This window comes from Cervus elaphus, chromosome 20 (genome assembly GCF_910594005.1).
Source record: "Cervus elaphus chromosome 20, mCerEla1.1, whole genome shotgun sequence".
In the NCBI taxonomy this organism is placed as follows: domain Eukaryota; kingdom Metazoa; phylum Chordata; class Mammalia; order Artiodactyla; family Cervidae; genus Cervus; species Cervus elaphus.
The window spans coordinates 121,395,361-121,416,849 of NC_057834.1; the positions used below are offsets into that span (position 1 = coordinate 121,395,361).

The 21,489-nt window shown below is 36.7% G+C and overlaps 1 protein-coding gene across 1 annotated transcript in view; it reads left to right on the forward strand.

Moving 5' to 3' along the window:
* EIF2B3 (eukaryotic translation initiation factor 2B subunit gamma) overlaps positions 1-21,489 on the forward strand; it is a 105,953-nt gene that overhangs the window by 34,197 nt on the left and 50,267 nt on the right. The window contains exons 4-5 of the mRNA XM_043876374.1: positions 2,809-2,968; positions 14,210-14,321. Of these exons, the coding sequence (XP_043732309.1) occupies positions 2,809-2,968; positions 14,210-14,321 (272 nt within the window). The remainder of the gene's footprint in view (positions 1-2,808; positions 2,969-14,209; positions 14,322-21,489) is intronic.

Below are 21,489 nucleotides of genomic sequence, written 5' to 3' on the forward strand. Positions count from 1 at the left end.
AGCATGGTAGTTACCTTACCCTGACAGTTTTTTTCCAGGGGAGTAACTGTGTTTTTCTTTCTCCTTGCTGTAGGAAATTGTTTGCCAGATTATGTTACTTATAACAATCTGTCATGGAACAGCTGCCAGGAAAAGAAAAGAGGCTATTCCCAGTAGCTCTTCCCACCTCCTACCCTACCATTACCACCACACACGCATACATCCGGTTTTGTTTTTTTCTTCTAGTTTTACTCAGTGGTTTTGGCTTGACTGAAAATGTTCTCATAATGACAGATTTCTGGAGTTTGTCGTGGCTTGGTAATTGGGTTTTCTAAGCTCTATTTGTTTGCTTTAGCCAGGACTAATTGGCAGCAGTTCAAGTTTTGAATTCTGGGGTATCTTGAATACTAAAGTGCTATATTCTAGCTTCCCTTGAAGACCTTGTATGTTTCCTCTTGGTCAAAAATGCACGCATTTACTGTCCTTTAGAGCTATGCCTTTCACCCTTGACGTTGCTCTCATTCCTTTACAGGAGCAGGCTTGGGTAAAGCTTACTGAGGACTGTTAGGATAGTGAATAGGGAGGTCTGTGGAGATGCCAGTTGGTCTCTGCAGAAGATGAGGCATACTCTGATGTTAGAAAAGAACTGGTCAACCAGAACACAAGGCAGCTGAGGGTTGATGTCTCCCAGGAACTTTCAAGTTAATTGCATTTCAGATATACAGTTGCTTCACAGTCCAAACAGTCTATGTTTATTCATGGTTTGTGGTCACACGTGATCAGAAATACTTCTGGCTCTTTTAAGAGTTTTTCCACTTTCTCTCTGTGGGCTCCAGTTAGTAGAAGAACATTTGCATTTCTCGACTGGCCTTTACATTTTTAGGATAAAAATTAAACAAAACAATAGTCATTTATTTTCTTACAATTATAACTTTTATTAAACAAAAATAAACAGTATTAAAAAGATATAAGGATGATTTCATTTTACTTTTAAATTTTAGTTTCTTCTTCCAGGATTTCTAGCCTTGGAAACAAAGTACGTTGATCAGTCAGCAAAGACTTTCTTTGGAAATGCAGTTGCAAAGAGGACAGGAATGTGTTTGGTCTCAGTGAGAATGGTGCATTCTTTGGGAACAGAGGCAAGAAGAGGGCCTGATGGAATAGCACCTCCATCTGTATCCCAGGCTCTGCCCTTTCAGACTGATTCCTTTCTTTTCACACTGAGAACAGATGGCAACCAGACACTAGGAGGAGGGCTCTGTTTCTTGTGCTCCTTGGGGATTTCGCATTCAGCTCAGCAAAAAGTCATCTAAAAGCAGAGAGAGAAACGAGGCTGCAGACTGTTCACAATTATGCAGGACTTGTTTGGCATTCATTATGCTGACAGATTTATTTTCTGCAGATATTGAATGATAACAGCATTTATTTTTCCAAGACAGCATTGTCACCACTTCAGAAGCATCTGCATTGGGGTCGTTTTCTTCACTTTGGAGTACAGTTAATAATTTATTGTGGAACAGTCAGCTTGCAGAAATCAGTCATCTTACTAGAGAAACTTAGAAAAATAGAAAGGTTTTTTTTCTTCAACAAACTGTCATTTTCATTATAATGAAATGGGGTAACTTCTGTGCGGCTCTAGTGACATGTCTTTAGTAATGGCCCATGCTTCCTGCCTTTCTAAGTACTGTTAACAAGAAGTGGGATTCTGCAGGCTATTTCTTCCTTAGCTTGCATGTATGTGGGCTGATTTGTTAATGTTTGATGATTCCTGGATGGAGAGTTGCAGGCTTAGGAATTTTTTTTCCTAAAAAGAAGATGTTTATAGGAACTTTTTTTTTTTTTTTAAGCTCAGTTAAGATCCAGAAAGAACTAAGAGAGCCTTAATAAGTAGAAGAGTAGAAAAAAAAAAAATCCAAATTTGAACTTCTTAAACCTGAGGCCTTCAAAAGGAATTGTTTGGGTTATAAATAATGAGTTTTATGTAGAAAAAGAAATGATGGTCCTAGTACAGATTCTGTATTTGGAATAAGAAATTACAGGCAGTAAGATAAGGCATTCTGATGGTTGAGTCTAACTTTCTTAGCAAGTGTGATTCTTTTTCCTAGAATGTAAGTTGAAATTGTCTATTTTCCCCCAAAGCAAGAATCTTGATTTTAAATAAAAATCTTAGAAAAGTTGGAGCCACTTAAAAAATTTCTCTAGATATTCACTTTATTCTTCAATCTAAATAATGTAGTCCAGTGTTTTTCAGACTTTTTAAAATAGCAGAACTTGTATTGTTATGAGGATTAAATGAGTGCTTTTATACATACCCAGCATTGTAGTATAATGGTTTATTAGCTTGACTGTTTTCCCAAAGAGGGGCACATTATAATACATTCATCCTGTTATTTATTTCCTAGTTTTATAGCAAAGTGACTGCTTTAAAATAAAGCATTTCACAACCTTATTGGATCATCAGACTGTGTGAAAGCACCTTTTAAACTGTAAAGAGACATATAAATTTTAAGATCATTAACTCCATAGTCACAGAAATAGACAGTGTGATGGTTTTCATACTCTCTTCCTTACAGCCCAGGATTCCAGAGGTGCCTCAGGGACAGAAGCAGTAAGGCACACACAAGGGGGAGGTAGGATTTCCAGACCCTCCCCCAACACAGTTCAACTAGAACAACCCTATTTATTTTACCTATTCCACCGCTGTGAAAAAGGTTTGAGGACAAGTGTCCGGTTTATGTGTGCTTCTGAGACATTGTGAGTTTATCCTGTGATGATTTGTGTGATCCTTTGTCCCTTGTGATACTGACTTTTCCTCTTCTCCTTTGACAGACAGATGTACTGGTCCTGAGCTGTGATCTGATAACAGATGTTGCCTTACATGAGGTTGTGGACCTGTTCAGAGCTCATGATGCATCGCTTGCCATGTTAATGAGAAAAGGTCAAGAAAGCTTAGAACCAGTTCCAGGTCAAAAGGGGAAAAAAAAAGCAGGTAAGGAGGGTGGAGTTTGATTTATTTGTTTGTCAAATTCTTATAATTATCATTCATGCATTCACTTAAAAAGAAATATTTATTGAGAACTGACTATCCTGCAGGCACTGTCCTAGGGGTGGATGACATAAAGTCAAATAAGACACAGTCCCTGATTTAGAGAAGCTTATAACTATTGATTGGATTCTGTATTATCCAACAGGCTTTTGTCTACAGAGAGGAGCACTCAGAACTGTTTGCATTGTGTAACTGAATATATATACCTAAGAAACAAAAAAATCTAATTTAAAATCACTTTTAAAAAAATAATTAAAATCTGATGACAAGTTAGATATCTTTAGGCAATTAAGATTACTATTGCAAATTTAGAGTGGTTGATTCTTTTGACTGCTCCAATGACCCTGAAAGTTGCTCAGTCATGTCTGACTCTTTGCAACCCCATGGACTATACAGTTCATGGAATTCTCCAGGCCAGAATACTGGAGTGGGTATCCTTTCCCTTCTCAAGGGGATCTTTCAACCCAGGGATTGAACCATCTCCCACATTGCAGACGGATTCTTTACCCAGCTGAGCCACCACGAACCCTAAGTAGCCAGTAAACAAAACAGTCATTAACCATGTTTTGTCTTTGGATTACAACATATCTTGATATTTCCCCAGATTCCAGTAGTGGGTTATTTTTTTAATTTTCAGAGAGTTATAGTAATCTTACCAGATCCAAAAGAAAAGGAATAATACTCTACTTCTGCCAGGGTTATAGAATTTGGGTTTTTGGCTTATTGTTGATTTTTAGTTAGGCATAGTTCATGACTGCTTTTCCCAAAGTATTTCAGCTGAGTCATTGATTCTATGACTGGGCTACTTTTAATAACTGAACTTATGACCAGAAAACTTTGTTAGATCATACTTTTTATACAGGTTTTAGTTTTTCCTATAATGTGTTTTTTCCCCTGGAATGGTGTGTCCTTTAGATTTTTCTTAGCCAGCATTCCTGTCATTACATATTGACATGGTCTGTTACAATTATTAGAAGCTATGTATGGTTTATTAGTATCTGATTATTATTAATAGAGCCACCTAGAATGTTCATTCCTAGGATTTTAGTAATGTAGTTTATACTTTTAGCTCTCTTTTTCAGAACATTTGGTTAATTTATAATTCTGAACTATAGCATTGAAACTTCTTTCTAGGTGCTTTTTGTATTAAAGCAATCACTGATACAGATTAATCATTGAATCCTCTTTCTACCTTGTTATTATGTATACTTCCCACACAGATCAGTCCTTTGATTCTTGATATAATTTCTACTTTTGTGAGCTCTGGTTTGCTTACTCACAATTCCTTGTATTCATCCTTTTCTACCTACTAGATAGAAGCAAGTGTATTGTCAGACTTTATAAACATATGTATATTTTACAAATAGTTTTTTTTTATATATAATCCTCTACTTATAAGAATGTAAAAAAATCAAATACCTTACTATAGTTACTGTTCTTGGTATTATAACTTTTTTGTACATTGTATATTAGCTTTTATATCTTAATTATCATTATAGATGAGTAGCTTTTCATAATTTTATTTTAAATTAACTATTATCTGTCCATTTTAAAATTGATGCTTAAATGGTAACAACATGGTTATTGGAAGTTTCTTTAAGGTGGCTGTTCTGTTTTTGAAAAAGTGTGATGTTCACTGGTAAATTGCTGTATGGTTAGATTCTGAGTATGGAGGGCAGGGAATCTGGAAATGGTACTGGAGAGAATACAGGGATTAGACTAACAAGTTTGAACTTTATCATGGAAACAGTTGGGATATATTTGAGGAATTTTAAATAAGAGAATGTCATAATCAGATTTGTATTTTAGACTTTTTCATTCTTTACATAAAATTTTGAACTCCTCAATATCTATATTTTGTTGTATTTGAGGACCAAGTTTTAAATTCTTACCATGGAATGCTATGCATTTCAATGATAAGCATTTTTTTTTAAGAATCATAAATTTCTCAGATTGTATGTTTGGTCTGTCTCTTGACTGCTTTTACGTGGCAGAACAGCCAGTGGTCCTCTCTTTCTCAGATATTGTTTAATAGTCTGGATCCGTTAGGTCCAAGTTTCCCCAAGAGTGTTCTTACTGGCTTATTGGAGAATGGCTAATGGCTAGATGTTTCAGGAGCCATCTTTCTTCCTGTTGCCACTTCCTTCTCAGATTTTTAGGAACTAAAGATACTGAGGAGGGCAGGATCAAATTAATTTATGTTTGGATTTTTGGAGCTTTTTTCCCCCCTGCTGCAAGCCTTTACATGTGATGTTCTCTGCCAGAAATGCTCTTCCCTTACCCAAAACACATGCACTCTAAATCCAACGTAACTTTCAAATTATCTGCTGAGAGAGGCCTTCCTTGACCCTCTAATTCAACCCCTATTTGCCTATATGTGGCAGCCCTATTCTTGTACTTACTCTCTCCTCTATTGAACTATAAGCTCTATGAGAATAGGAGTCATGTCTGTTCTGTTTAGTTTATCCCCACATCCGGCTCAGTTATGGCCCATGGTGACCAGTCAGTAGATATTACTGGATGGTTGAGGGGCCTGCCTATAAAGGTATCTCTTATTGCCCTCAAGGTAAGAGAAAGTATATTCAAGCCCTAGATGTTTAAGTCCTAAAAATTTGAGTCTAAGGTGTAGTTGGATTCATAAATGGGTATTATAAGAGTCTGAGTTTCAGCAGTATACATTATACTGACACTACATTGCCTTTTTTTTTTTTTAAACTTAATCTTAGTTCCCTGACCAGGGATCAAACCTCAGCCCCTGCAGGGGAAGCGTATAGTCCTAAATACTTGATCACCAGGGAATTCCCATTGCCTATTAATTTGTGTTTAGAAATGTTTCCAAGATTTTTAAATTAAACAGCTACTGCTGTAGCATGGTTATTAAAGGCACAGATTCTGGAATTCAGACTGAGTGGGCTTCAATGCTCAAAAACTGTGCAGTCTTGGACAAATTATCTAACTAACCTGAACTTCATTTTCTTTAGCTGTAAAATGAGACTGAATCCTTTGAGGATTTTTGTGTGAGAATTAAATGAGATGTCTGTATATCAGGCAGTCTACTTCTTGAAACAGCATAGTTAGCCCTTTGTATCCAGGTTTCACAATATGAATTCAACCAACCAATTGTATAAAGATTTCCACTTACCATCCCTTGCTTGTTAGAAAATCCAAGGTTTCCTTCTCTCTCAGTTTCAGTGAGAACATACTGTATTTATTTTGCTTCATCACAGATAACGTGTTTACTAAGAGGCTTTTTTTCCTGGGCATTCCTCTGTACAACTTGGATTGTACAGATGGTTTTATGGTTTTATGATACAAATTATTGACTATTATCTCTACAGTTCCCATGTCTCTTGGAATGTTTGAAATGGAAAATGTTCTAGGAAATTGCTGTTTAACTTACTCAGTTGACTGTAGTATTTCTCAAACTCTTCCCTAGTTCTCAGAGTAATGGATAGCTTTGGTCCAGACTGTGTTAAGTCGTTTCAGTTGTGTTCAGCTGTTTGCAACCCCATAGATTGTAGCCTGCCAGGATCCTCTGTCCAAGGGATTTTCCAGGCAGAAATACTGAAATGGGTTGCCATGCCTTTCTCCAGGGGATCTTTCTGACCCAGGGATTGAATCCATGTCTCTTATGTCTCCTGCATTGGCAGGCAGGTTCTTTACCTGAGTCCAAACTAGATCAATATATATCAGGGTGCTTCAGAATCTCACCAACGAAAGCTGTCACTTGGTTGTCATCTCTCAGTCAGCATAGCTCCCTCTATATTAACACATGTTGGCAGGCAGTTCTGAGCCTATATTTCTTTTGCTTCAGCTTCCTTTATTTCTCTCAAAGCTCTTCTTCAACAAGCAAACTTCTGCTCCTGTTTAGGCTTCTGATTTATCTTTTTTTCTCTTCTCAATCTCATTCTTCCTGCCCCAACCTGTTTTTTCCCCTAATTATGTCCAATAGAAGTGATTGAAACCCCTGCATACTCAAAACTGAAATTCTTCTGATTGAGGAATCAGTATACAGAAATAGGTTCAAATATAGTAGAAATTGTATGTCATGGTGTTACAGGTACAATAACAGGAACATGTACAAAATACAGGGAGCAATTTAATGTTTCAGTTACAGGGAAATGTGTTTCAAGGCATAATATTTGAAAAGAAGAAGGCGAATGATTTACTTAGGTACAGACAGGGGTAGCTGGTATGAAATCAGATCCCTGACTAACAAACACATTAAATTTTGATGTAGTCATTGAATTTAGGACATGTTGTGTATAAAATCTATGCTAAGCCCTGTGTGAGAAACATAAATAATCAAGATTTGCTCACAAGATAAAATTAATGGGGCTAGGTAGTTTTGTTACTTACCAACTTGTATAATCCATCTATGGCCTAGTAACACTTTGGATAGTTGTCCAAAAATCACATCAGTGGTAAGTGACAGAATCAGAACTTGAATTCGTGGCTTCTAACTCCACGGCCTGGACTTTCTAGTTCATTTCTTTTTTTTTCCCCCTTAATTTAATTTTAATTTTTTATCAGTGTTCTATATGCCCATAATTTTAAAAGTACTATAATCATTCATGGTACATTGTAATAAGTAGCAACCCCCATCCTGTCTATCCTCACCCTACTCGGAGGCAGCCACTTAACATTTTTAGCCAATTTTTTCCCACATTTAATCCCACATCTCAAATGACATGCTTTTGTTTGCTGTGTCTTGATATTTTTAGTTTTAGGAATTATCTACTTAACTTTCTACTGTGAAACTTAAAGATTTAATTCTATTTTACCACACCCTCTCCCCCCCCACACAATGCATGCAAATTTCCAGTCTCCCCAGGTTCCTAACGTAGTGACTTATATTGTAGTGTTGATTAACTGAGTATATGTTTACATTATTATGAACTTATAAATGATATTCACAGCAGAACCTTGTAGTATGTTGTTATTTTTCTCTTTATTTTCCTAAAAATTGTCTTGTTTTTTCACTTGCCTAATTTTCTATGTATTTATTACCAATTCAACCTTAATCCCAGTTGTGTGAATTTCCTCTAATTACTTTCCAAGAGTCTAAGTATTCCAGAATTTCAAATTCTTGAAGATCTCTCTCCTAGATTCTGGATTAGTTGCTCTGCTATAGAACTATCTTTTTAGGTTCACTCTTCATTCTCATATCTTGAGCCTCATATTTTCCTCTTTCTTAGCTTATGTACCTTTGTGTGTGTGTGTATAAAAATATAACCTCTGGTAGACTCCTAAGGTGGGGTTTGTGAAAAATAAATTTTGTGAGCTTTTGCATGTCTTTATTCTGCTCTCATACTTATTGGATATTTTGGCTGGATATAAAATTCTCTTGGAAATCCTGACCCCTCAAAATTTTGAAGGTATTATTTCACTATATTCTAGCTTTTCTGTGAAGTCCAATGGCATAGTGATTCTTGAGTCTTTGTATGAAACTTTTTTTTCCCTTTCTAGAAACTTATAGAATCTTATTATTTCCAAACTTCTAAAATTTCACATTGATATGCCTTACTGTTTTATTGTCATCTCTTGTGTTGGATGACATTTCTTGCGTTGGATCATCTCTTGGGCCTTTCAATCTGAAAATTCAAGTCCTCAGTTCTGAAATTTTTTTCTCAAATTAATCTTCTTTTTTTTAAAAAAAATTAAGTGCAGTTTTATTCATACATGTTTAATGTTCTCTTAGACTCCAATTCTCTGTTTTGTTTGCCTGTTTTTTTTTTCATTAAAGTATATTATAGTTGGTTTACAATATTATCTAAGTTTCAGTGATTCAGTTTCTAAAGATTATATTCCATTTATAGTTATTATAAAATACTGACTACATTCCCTGTGCTGTACAATCTATTTTTTTTAGCTTATTTATTTTATACATGGTTGTTTGTACCTGTTAATACCCTACCTCTGTTATGCCTCCATCTTCCTTCTCCCCACTGGTAACCACTAGTGTTATCTATATCTGTGAGTCTGTTTCTTTTTATTTTTTAAATTTCACATATAAGTGATAATATACAGTGTGTGTCTTTCTCATATGACTTATTTCATTAAGTAAGTGTAATACCCTCCAGGTCCCTACATATTGTTACAAATGGCAAATTTTCATTCTGTTTTATGTCTTGCTGAAGAACTCCATACTGCAAGTTCTGAACCATGTTAACTTAGATTTTCTATTAAGGATTTCTAAGTTTTATGCTTGACACATAATTCCTTGATCCAGACAGATTTGTCTTTTGTATATAGTGTGAGGTTGGCTTTTTTTTTCCCATGTAGATGTCCCTTCTTCCTTGCTCCATTTGTTAAATGGACCTTTTCTCCAAGGAGAAAAGGTGAGAATCTTTTAGCAAAGCCTAAGTTATGAATTTATGTAACCTAATCACAAATATAATATCTCATTACTTTTGCACCTTGCTGGATAGAAGCAAGTAGCTAGGCCAGCCCATACTCAATGGGAGAGGATACAGAAGGGTGTGAATGCTAGGAACCTGTTATAATTCTTTGAGCCTGCCTACCAAAGCTGAACCCACTAATATGTCTAGGGCTTTAGCTGGGACAGCCAAGGTTCTTTCTTTTAAGGAAAAAAAATTATTTATTTATTTATTTATCTAGTTGTGTCAAGTCTTAGATGTGGCATGTGAACTCATAGTTGCAGCATATGGGATTTAACTTCCTAACCAGGGACTGAACCCAGGCCCCCTGCATTGGGAGTGTGAAGTCTTAGCCACTGGACCACCAGGGCAGTCCCTTTCTTTTTTCATTTAGTCTCTTACATAGGAGCCTAGCCCAGGCTTGCTCACATGGCAGCAGCAGCAGGTTCTAAGAAAATAACAGAAGCTACACAATCTCTTGAGGCCAAAAATCAGAACTTACATTGTGTCACTTCCTCCAAACTCTTGTTAGTCAAAGTTAGTCACTAGACCGACCTAGATATAAAGGATGGGGAACTAACCTTACTTTTTTTTTGTTTTCCTTCTGGTCAGCACTCTTTTTTTCTCACACTTTTTTGTTGTGGTAAAAAACATGTAACATGAAATTTAGTTTAGTGGCATTAAATATGTTTATGATGTGGAGCACCATCGCCTCTACCCTTCTCCATAATTCTTTTCATCTTATAAAACTGAAACTTCATAGCCATTAAATATGGCTATGAGAGAAGTAGCCCCATTTTCTCCCTCCTAGCCCCTGGCAAATGCCATCTGCTTTCTGTCTGTATGATTTTGGCTACCTTAATTTAAGTACCATATATAAGTAGACTTATATAGTATTTGTCTTTTTGTCACTGTCTTTTTTCACTTAGTACAATATCCTCAAAGTGTATTTATGTGATAGCATATTTTAGGATATCCTTCCTTTTTAAGTTGAATAATATTCTCTTATGTGTATATATCACATTTTGCTTATCTGTTTAGTTCATAGATGGACATTTGGGTTGCGTCTACATTTTAACTATTTTGAGTAATGCTGCTATGAACATGGGTATACAAATCTCTCTTCAAGACCTTGCTTTCATTCCTTCGGGTATATACCCAGAAGTAGAATTGCTGGATCATATTGTAATTCTATTTTTAATTTTTTAAGGAGCAACCATGCTGTTTTCCACAGTGGCTACCATTTTACATTCTAGGCTCTATTTCTTGATGGGAAGAGCTACAACAAATCTGTAACCCTTTTAAATCTATAATATACACTATTAGTTTTTATTTGCTAATATTTTATTCAGGATTCTTATATAATGAGTGAATTTGCCTGTCATCTTCCTTTCTTATATCTTTGGTTTTGGCATCAGAATCATACTGACCTCATAAAATAAGATGAAATTCCCCACCCCAAACGTAAGGCCTGTCACAGGGCTGGTGCACAAATATATTTCTTAGTTGAATGAATGAATGGATAAGTAAATGACTAAAGAGGAAACAGAGAAGAAAAAAACAACTGGAAAAGTATATGGATAGTTGGTTATGACAGAATTTTTTAAGATGGGAATTCATAGTTTTAACTGCCTTTTTAACCTTATTTGTGTAAACTTTCTCTTAGGATGGACAATCTAATGTTTTTGCTCTCCTTCCCAAGTGGAATTCACTTTGTTAATGCAGGATAGAAAGAAACCTGTCCAAGTTTCTATAATTTGTATCATATTCTGAGGTCCTAGTTACTATGGTAGCTACAAAGAAGCCAATACAAGGAGGGGGGCTTGAGAGTGAGGGAAATGTGACTGAAGTGCAACATAGTTGAAAAATTGATTTGTTGGAAATTATTGCTCCCAGGACATTGAGTAATTCAAGGTTTCCGTGGGCCAGAGGAGTTGGATAGGGTAAGCACTCCAAATATATCCAAAAATAACATCTCTGTGTTATTTCTTTTTAAAATGTTGGCTTGTAATCAGACCTTTGCAGACTTTGTTATATTCTCAAGTTTCCATGTAATGGATGAATTGATATATGTCACAGTTGCTTTGTGGCATTTGAAATTCTTTGTAAAATATAGCTTCAGTTGAAATTCTGTAAATTTTATATTGGCATTCTTTTTTTTTAATTTTAAAAGTTTATTTATTTATTTTACTTGGAGGCTAATTACTTTACCCTATTGTGGTGGGTTTTGCCATACATTGACATGAATCAGCCACAGGTGTACATGTCCACCCATCCCCAAGCCCACCCCTCCACCTCCCTCCCCATCCCATCTCTCTGGGCTGTCCCAGTGCACCAGCTTTGAGTATCCTGTTTCATGCATTGAACTTGGACTGGTCATCTATTTCACATATGGTAATATACATGTTTCAATGCTATTCTCTCAAATCATCCCAACCTCGCCTTCTCCCACAGAGTCCAAAAGTCTGTTCTTTATATTTGTGTCTCTTTTGCTGTCTTGCATATAGGGTCATCATTACCATCTTTCTAAATTCCATATATATGTGTTAATATACTGTATTGGTGTTTTTCTTTCTACTTAATTCACTCTGTATAATAGGCTCCAGTTTCATCTACCTCATTAGAACTGACTCAAATATGTCCTTTTTAATAGCTGAGTAATATTCCATTGTGTATATGTACCACAGCTTTCTTATCCATTCATCTGCCAGTGGACATCTAGGTTGCATGTAGGATGTCCTAGCTATCATAAACAGTGCTGTGGTGAATATGGGGTACACATGTCTCTTTCAGTTCTGGTTTTGTCGGTGTGTATTCCCAGCAGTGGGATTGCTGGGTCTTATGGTAGTTCTATTTCCAGTTTTTTAAGGAACCTCCATACTGTTCTCCACAGTGGCTGTACTAGTTTGCTTTCCCACCAACAGTGTAAGAGGGTTTCCTTTTCTCCACACCCTTTCCAGCATTTACTGTTCGTAGACTTTTGATAGCAACATACTGGCATTATTTATCCTAGCTTCTTTGGAGTTCACTCATCTTGGTAACAAAAAAAGTGTAATTTTTTATGACAGTTTCTCCCTGTTCAGATTAAAACACTGCATGTGAGCTAACCAAAAAACATTTGAAAGAATGAATGCTTTCAAGAACCTGAACTGAACACATCATACACTTGAGTGAAACATTTGGTTTTAGTTATAGGCAGCTGCAGCCAACAGGGAAGCATATTAGGTTATATAGTGGCCATTGTCTGTCAATAGGAGGTAGACAAGTTCATCTTTAGAGATGCCGTTTTTCCTAGAACTCACCTTTTAGTTTTTCTCTTTCAAAGAGGTATTAAATCATTGCTTTATTTGATTGTTGTGAAGATCAAATGAGAGTGTGTCTTTGTTTAATTTTTAAAACTTAAACATTTTATTTGATGTTTTAGTTAAAAGCACTAAATACAGCTTTACAGATATTATTAATTCATTTAGTTCTTCTAACAATCCTGTGAGGTAGGTGTCGGGACTATTATTTCCCTCTTACAGATGAAATTGAGAAATAGAAGTCTGGTATTTTGCTCAAAGATATACAGCTAGTATGTGGAATTCATACCCAAGTAGTCTTAACTTCAGAGGCTCTCTTCTTAATCATTACACTATGCTGTCTCTATGTGAAAATGCTTTTGTAAGCTATAAACAGATACTGTAGGGATGTTGCTGGCAGATTTTATTAAGTGTTCAACATTGTACTAGATATTGTGGAAGATCTAAAGGAATCATAAATCTGCCTTTTTAGAATTTGTAATCTTGTTGGGGGAAAGAAATATGACACAGAAGACAGCAATAATATGGCAGCCTATAAGATCACTGTCTGCCAGAGAACTCTCCTCATCTAGTAAATATGTGCCTTATTTTCTTTCATTGCTCCCATCCACAGCATAGAATCTAGTGCGTAATACACATGTAGTTACTGATGGCTAAATGTAGATGTCCTTAAACACTATTCCCATTTACACAGTGAGCAGACCTAGGTTATTATTTGCAGAGAAGCAGTTGTACTTTCCTTCTGTTCCATGCAGTGAACTTGAGATTCATCCACTTAATTTGGCTAAGCAGTATCTTGATTGCCCCTCTTTTTCTTTAACTTTTCATTTTTGATATTTACTTATTATTTTTAACAAATAAAAATTTATATATAAGATAAGCAGCATAATGTTTTGATATATGTAAACATTATAAAATGATTACCACAAACTAATTAAAATATCCATCATCTTGTTAACGTTTCATTTTTTTATATAATTTCACATTTACAGGTTATAGGGGTAGTACAGAGATTGCATATATCCTTTACCCAGATTCCCCAAATGTTACCATTTGCTCTAGTATTCTCCCTCTTTCCCTCTTATGTATTCAGTATATTTGATGTATATACAATATATTATATAATCATTATTTTTCTGAATTATTTATGAGAATAAATTGCAGATATGATTCCCTTTGCCTTTAACACATCAATGTGTGTCTTTCCCTGATACTCCTCACCCAAAAAGGACAAATCTCCTAATATAGGAAATTACATTGGCACAATACTTTAGTCTGCAGACTTTATTCAAGTTCATCAACTAACCTAATTATATCCGTTAGAGCAATACAAAAAAATTCTGACTGCCCGTGTTTTAAACACTGTGATGAGTACGTGTTAAATAATACTCACTCCTGTATTTGGTTCCAAAAGCATTGTGAGCAGGTGCCCTGTCCCCTGACTTAGTCACACAGGCATGGCCAATGGCTTTGTTTGATTTTCCTTTTTGTGTGTGATTCAGTGGAGCAACGTGACTTCGTTGGAGTGGACAGCACAGGCAAGAGGCTACTCTTCATGGCTAATGAAGCAGACTTGGATGAAGAGCTGATCATTAAGGGATCCATCCTGCAGAAGTAAGCCCTGGGGTTTTTCTTTTTGGCAGTTCTCCTTGTCTTAAAACAAAATAAAACCACCCAGTGGATGGGAAAGGCGAAATGAAAACTAGATTAATCTGTGTGAAACTGACAAAAAGTATGTGAATGTTTTCCCATGAGGTAGGATAGAGGCTTTTCTTCACCACACAAGCTTAGCTTTTCCCTATGTCTTTTCTTGCCAAGGTAGAATCAAATCCTGCTTCAGAGCAGGGCAAGTGGCTGTGGAGAGAACAGGAAACAGAACTATCTTTCCAACAGTGTTATAGAACTTCCTGTTTTTTTTTCAACTGTGGTAAACACACAACATAAAATTCATCACTTTAACCATATTTAAGGGTACAGTTCAGTAGCATTAAGTGTATTGACATTGTTGTGAAGCAGATTTCTGAAACTTTTTCATCTTGCAAACCTGAAACTCACAACTCTCCTTTATCTCTTCTCCCCAGCCCCCGGTAACCACCATTTGACTTTCTGTTTTTCTGAATTTGACTACTTTAAGTACCATTTATAAGTGGAATCATATACTATTTGTATTTCTCACTGCTTCTTTCACTTAATTAGTATAATGTCCTCTAGGTTTATTCACATTGTAGCATGTGTCAGAATTTTTTTTCCTTTTCAAGGCTTCATAAATTCCATTGTATATATACACCACATTTTCTCTGTCTGTTAATCAGTGGACATTTGGGTTGCTTCCACCTCTTGGCTTTTGTGAATAATGCTGCAGTGAACGTGGATGTATAAATATCCCTTTGAGATCCTGCTTTGAATTCTTCTGGATATATACCAGAGGTGAGATTGCTGGATTAATAGTTCCTATTTTTTATTTATTGAGGAGTATCCATACTGTTTTCCATTTTACAATCCCATCAGCCATGCACAAGGGTTCTAATTGTTCTATATTCTCATTAACATGCGTTATTTTCTGTTTTGTTTTGTTTTGTTTTGTTTTTGATAGTAGTCATCCCGATGGCTCCACATAGGGAGCCACGTAGTCCCATTTTCTTTAATCAGCATTTTATTGACCACTTCCTCAGCTTGGACTTCAGAAGCCACTATCCTCAGTGGGTATCACTACCTGATGCCACTACATAGGAATGCTTAATAAATGCTTGGAGCCTGGATGAAATGAATGTGAGAGGCAAAATTGGGAAAGAAAAATGTCTTACTGGTTGGTATGTTTTCTCCACTGGTTGGTGCGTTTTTTTCCTGTTTGTTTGTTTTGCTCTCCAGCACAGTAGAGGTAGAAGACATATTTTAGGGTATATATTTTAATGAAAATGAAGTTAAGCTCTAGTTTCAATTGGCCCAGTTACTCCTATGGATAAGAGTTCCATATTGGAGCTTTGGTTGTCTCATCTGTAAAAATGAGTTTAATAATAATAGGGCTGCTATGGGAAATTTGTTGTTTTTCAGTCGTTCAGTCATGTCCAACTCTTTGCGACCCCATGAACTGCAGCACACCAGGTTTCCCTTTCCTTCACCATCTCTCGGAGTTTGCTCAAACTCACGTCCATTGAATCAGTGGTGCCATCCAACCATCTCGTCCTCTGTTGTCCCCTTCTCCTGCCTTCAGTGTTTCCCAGCATCAGTGTCTTTTCCAACGAGTCAGCTCTTTGCATTAGATGGCCAAAGTATTGGAGCTTCAGCTTCAGCATCAGTCCTTCCAATAAATGTATGTAAAACAGTTAGCATAATGCCTGTTCCATAGTAGGTGACCAAAACATAGTAGACATCACCTATAAATAAACAGCTCTTGAGAAAAACACTTGTGGATTAAAGTGGCTACTTCAGATTATATCACAGAACTTCCTACTACTTGTTTTTAATCAAGTGTGAGAAATAATTTAAAAAGTGGCAGAGGGACTTCCCTGGTGGCTCAGTGGTAAAGAATCTGCCTACCAGTGCAAAGAGCATGGGTTCCATCCCTGATCCAGGAAGATCCCACATGCTGCCGAGCAACTAAGTCATGCACCCCACAACTGAGCCTGTGCTCTAGAGCCTGAGAGCTGCAACTGCTGAGCCCACTAGCCACAACTACTGAAGCCTGTGCACTCTGGAGCCCATGCTCTGCAACAAGAGAAGTGACCATAACGAGAAACTCATGCACTGCAACTAGAGAAAAGCCTGTGCAGCAAGGAAGACCCAGCACAGCTAAAAATAAAGAAAACTATTTTTAAAGAAAAGCATGAATAAGACCAAGAGAATCAATGTATCCAACTATGCAAAGGTATAGCAAAAATTAAAGCAAGAAAAATATACTGCAAAAACCTGTCCTGAGAAAAACAACTCAGTGAATACAAAGAATTTCATTACAAATATATAATTCTGCAACTTCAGAACAACTCAATGGACTGTGAATTTAATAAATAAGAGTTCAATGATGAGATGGTATTATGAAAAAAAATGAGATAAAAGAAGATGTTACAGAAACAAGAAAATAAATTGAGGACCAAATAACTACAGAATTAATTAATTTTAAAATTGCAAAGAACAGAACTGACACAACTGAAATCAAATTTTATATATAGAGGAAAAATTTAAGATATCCAGTACTTTAGATAAAAATGAAAATAATTGAAATTAGAATTTAATGGAAATAAGTGAGAAAGATAATTCAATATAATTAATGTCTCGTGTGGTCAAAAGATGCATTCAGGGATACAAAGGATTCTTGGTAAAGTAATTTAAGAATTTGGGGAGGGGCACACCATGCAGGATCTTGCCAGCTCCCTGACTGGGAATTGAATCCCTGCCCCCTGCATTGGAAACACAGAGTCTTAACCATTTAGACCGCCAGGGAAATCCAGCACTTGGTTTTAAATCTTCTTTTACTACCCCACTGAATCATTTAGGATTCTACTATCCAGAATTTTGAAGGATCCCAAAAAGAGCATCAGTTCAGTTTAGTTCAGTTGCTCAGTCTTGTCTGACTGTTTGCGACCCCATGGACTACAGCACGCCAGGCCTCCCTGTCCATCACCAGCTCCCAGAGTTTACTCAAGCTCATGTCCATTGAGTCAGCGATGCCATCCAATCATCTCATTCTCTGTTGTCCCCTTCTCCTCCCGCCTTCAAACTTTCCCAGCATCAGGGTCTTTTCAAATGAGTCAGTTCTTCGCGTCAGGTGGCCAAAGTATTACTGGAGTTTCAGCTTCAGCATCAGTCCTTCCAGTGAATATTCAGGACTGATTTCCTTTAGGATGGACTGGATCAATCTCCTTGCAGTCCAAGGGACTCTCAAGAGTCTTCTCCAACACCACAGTTCAAAAGCATCAATTCTTCGGTGCTCAGCTTTCTTATAGTCCAGCTCTCACATCCATACATGACTACTGGAAAAACCGTAGCCTTGACTAGATGGACCTTTGTTGGCAAAGTAATGTCTCTGCTTTTTAATATGCTGTCTAGGTTGATCATAACTTTACTTCCGAGGAGTAAGTGTCTTTTAATTTCATGACTGCAGTCACCATTTGCAGTGATTTTGGAGCCCAAGAAAATAAAGTCTGCCACTGTTTCCCCATCTATTTGCCATGAAATGATGGGACCGGATGCCGTGATCTTAGTTTTCTGAATGTTGAGCTTTAAGCCAACTTTTTCACTCTCCTCTTTCACTTTTATCAAGAGGCTCTTTAGTTCTTCACTTTCTGCATAAGGGTGGTGTCATCTGCATATCTGAGCATAAAGCATACTTATCTCCTCAGACACCTTCTGTACATGTTAGAGAGACATGACAAACACTGTAGTAGAGAAAAGTAGACACCCATTTCAATCCAACACTTACTTGTTGGATTGAATTAGAAAAAACTACATACATATATCAGGCTGTTGGGCTTTTAAAAAATCATAGTTCTCACAAAAACTGAGAAAATTTGTTTGTAACCAAATCTGGGTAGATGGTTGATTTGGAAAGTAGTCAGTGGACTCATTTAATCTTTCACATTATGAATCCGTCCATGGGCTCATTTAATGTCACATTGCCTTTTAATATTGTTGCTGGAGTTTGGGGCTGCCAGCAATCTCTTAAGTTCTCAAGAGAGGTATTCATAAATTCAAATCATTTTTGTCTTCCTCATTAATTCTGGAAAAGATACTGAGTTTTTGTTATTTCTGGTATCAGAAGTCTAAATGATCAACTGCCATTTCATATCAGAGGAACATTTCTTTTATTCTTGTGGTTGCAGTCTGAGTGCTATCAACATATAGCTCTTTCCTAAGTACCAAGTAAAGCCTCAGAAATGCTAAAGTTCTCTCCTTTCTTAGGAGATCATGGCCATCAGACAGAGCCTGCTTTTCCTACAACATCAGGAAAGGATAATGGTGGTGGTGGTGGTAGTGGTGATGATGACAATGAAGACGATAATGACAGCAGCTCTAGTTTTTCAAATTTTGTGCCTGACATTGAGTTAAAGGCTTTTTTTTTTTTTTTAACAATAGCTCTATGAAGTAGATTCTGTTATATGCCATTTTACAGATGAGAAAATGAACAAGGATTAATTAGAAATAAGAAATCCCAGTAAATATTTGTTGAATGAATAAGTGGGAAATCACTTAGTGACCAGCTATGGTTGAAAGTCTATAATCTAGGGCTTGGCACTCTGTGATGAATGTTGAGGTATAGAACAAGGATTGGCAAACTTTTTCTATAAGGGGCAAATAGTAAATATCTTAGACTTTGCAGACCATCTAGTGTCTGTTGCATTTATTCAGCTCTGCTATTATAGCATAGAAGCATCCATAGACATGTACCAGATGAGCATGGCTGTGTTCCAGTAAAACTTTATCTACGGAAATAGGAACCAGGATCTTCCATCTGACAGGCTGTAGTTTACCAGCCCCATTATATTTTTTTTTCCTCTCCCTCTCTATAAAGAGTATCTATGATGGGGCCATTTTAACATAGCTTGTTTATGACAGCAGTCAGGATATGGCTGACTGGATGTGGAATTCTTTCTGTTGAAGAAAGAAATAAGAGGGTTCTTACAGATTATTTTTTCCTAAACAATTTATCAAAGGAAAATTTTAGGAAACAGAGGAGGATTTCTTTATATTTTAGAAGAGCCAAGAACATAAAATGCAATTAAAGGATATCTCTTATTGTATTGAAAATATGATCTTATTTATAGATATTTTAGAATCATGCTATAACAGCTAGAAGGTCATCTGGCCCATTTATTTCAGATAATGATAGTGGAAGCCAAGGGAAGAAGGATTTGTTCCATATCATTTATCTAGTTAGAGACAGAGTTAGAGACAGGCCTTTTCCATTTAGTTCATGCTTTATACTTTTCAGGAATACTATATTCACGTGGCAAATGTTTATTGAGTTTCCTCCTCTTGTTAAACCACTGTTTTGGTATTTAAGGAGGCAGGAGAGTATCTCAAAGAGTTCACACTAGCCTTGGTGGAAGAGAAGATTATGCATATAAAAACCTAACAAACAGTAGCAAACAACATCAGATTCTGAACAATTATGGCCAACAGTGTTCTAAGAATTCAAGGAGGTATCAAACTCTAGGGGCTGAGGTGATCAAGAAAGCATAATAGATTAATTTCAGCTTGAAGAATGGATTTGGGTCTGATACAGAAAAGGACATGGGAAGCTGAATCCTGTGTGGGGAGAATGTTCTGAGCAAAGGTGTGGGAGGCACGGTAGGCAAGACTTGTTTAGAAATGGTTTGGCCCAAATGGAAGCTCTCTGTTGGGGAGCACTAGGAGTTGAGGCTGAGAAATTAAGTTGGTACCAAAATAGAGGGCCTTGAATATTGGGGAATTATTAAAAACATTTTGAGCAGAGAGAGAATGCTTTCAGTTCTGGACTCTGGAAAGGTAATCTGACAGCAGTGTGCAGGATAGGTTTAAGGTATAAGACCTGAAAAGAAATCCAGTGTTGCATTCCTAAATTCACAAGACTCCAAAGAGCAAAGGGATTGTGTCCTCTGGAATGCAGAAGGGAATACTTGTGTCATCTATTATGTGAAACAAGGGACCTGACTCACTTATGCATCCATCAAGCACTGTTGTTTATGCTACATTAGATTGGCAGGTTTATTCATAAAATTCTTAGAAGCCAGAGTCCTATGTTTCTGTAGTCACAGCTAAAAGCTGGAGATTGTCTCCTGCTTTCTCTTTAACCTCCTTGGGAACTAGTTAGTTGTTCTATATGGTGAATTTTTAGTAAATATCTTAATCTCAGAGGTCCCTGCCAAAGAGAGCAAGGTTTAAGCATGATAGGAACAAAGAAGATGGACAAAGCCAAGAGGTAAGGTGAAAATGAAGAGCAGATGGAGGTATATTTTTCCTTCATATCTTGATCTCAGGGCCTTGAGTAAATGCTGGGGCAGATTTTCAAGCACTTTTTGAATACCAGAATACAGTATTTCCTATCTTTCTTTTCAAACTGAATTTCTAAAGGTGGGAGTTTAGTTCCTATGGGGAAAACACTAAAGTTGTATTGGAAAATTGTTTGTGTATATAGAGAGCCAGAAGCCTCTTGTTTTCAAGTTTTCTTACTTTTATATGTACTGGTTGTAGGAGAAAAGGACAGTGAGGATGGAATATACATCCCATCTGTTTTCTCACTGTCCAGTAGAGGATGAAGTATTTGCTTGACTGCAAATAATGTTCTCTTCTGTTGGGCCTTGGGCATATTTGGTCCTGGAAAATTAGATAGTGTAAGACACTTGAAGTAGGAGTTCTGCTCAGTCTATGGTCAGGCACAGAGACATTCTCCCTCTGTCATCAAGTAGTACTGATAACTTTATCCCAGTGGGCCGAAATTCTTCCTGCCTCAGTGGATTTGGAGAAGGCACAGCATCCATCAAGCACCTTTCCCATCTATCAAGTTGATGTATTACTGACTTGGAGAGGCAGTATAGGTAGTGGAAAAGAATGTTGGATGTTACTGATAGAAAGAGCATGGCACTAGAAATTCAAGTCCAGAGACTCTAGAATTTAATCTTGAGAGAGAAAAGCTATATGACCTTGAGCAAATCACCTTGCTTCTCTAAGCCTCAGTTCCCCCAACTGAACTTGGCTTAGTTGTGCTTTAATGGCCCGTCCCCAGCTCTTAAATTCCTGTTTTATTTCTGAAAGACATGTGTTTTTAATAATTTGTAAGTAACTGTGTTTGTGCCAAATATTTAATAAG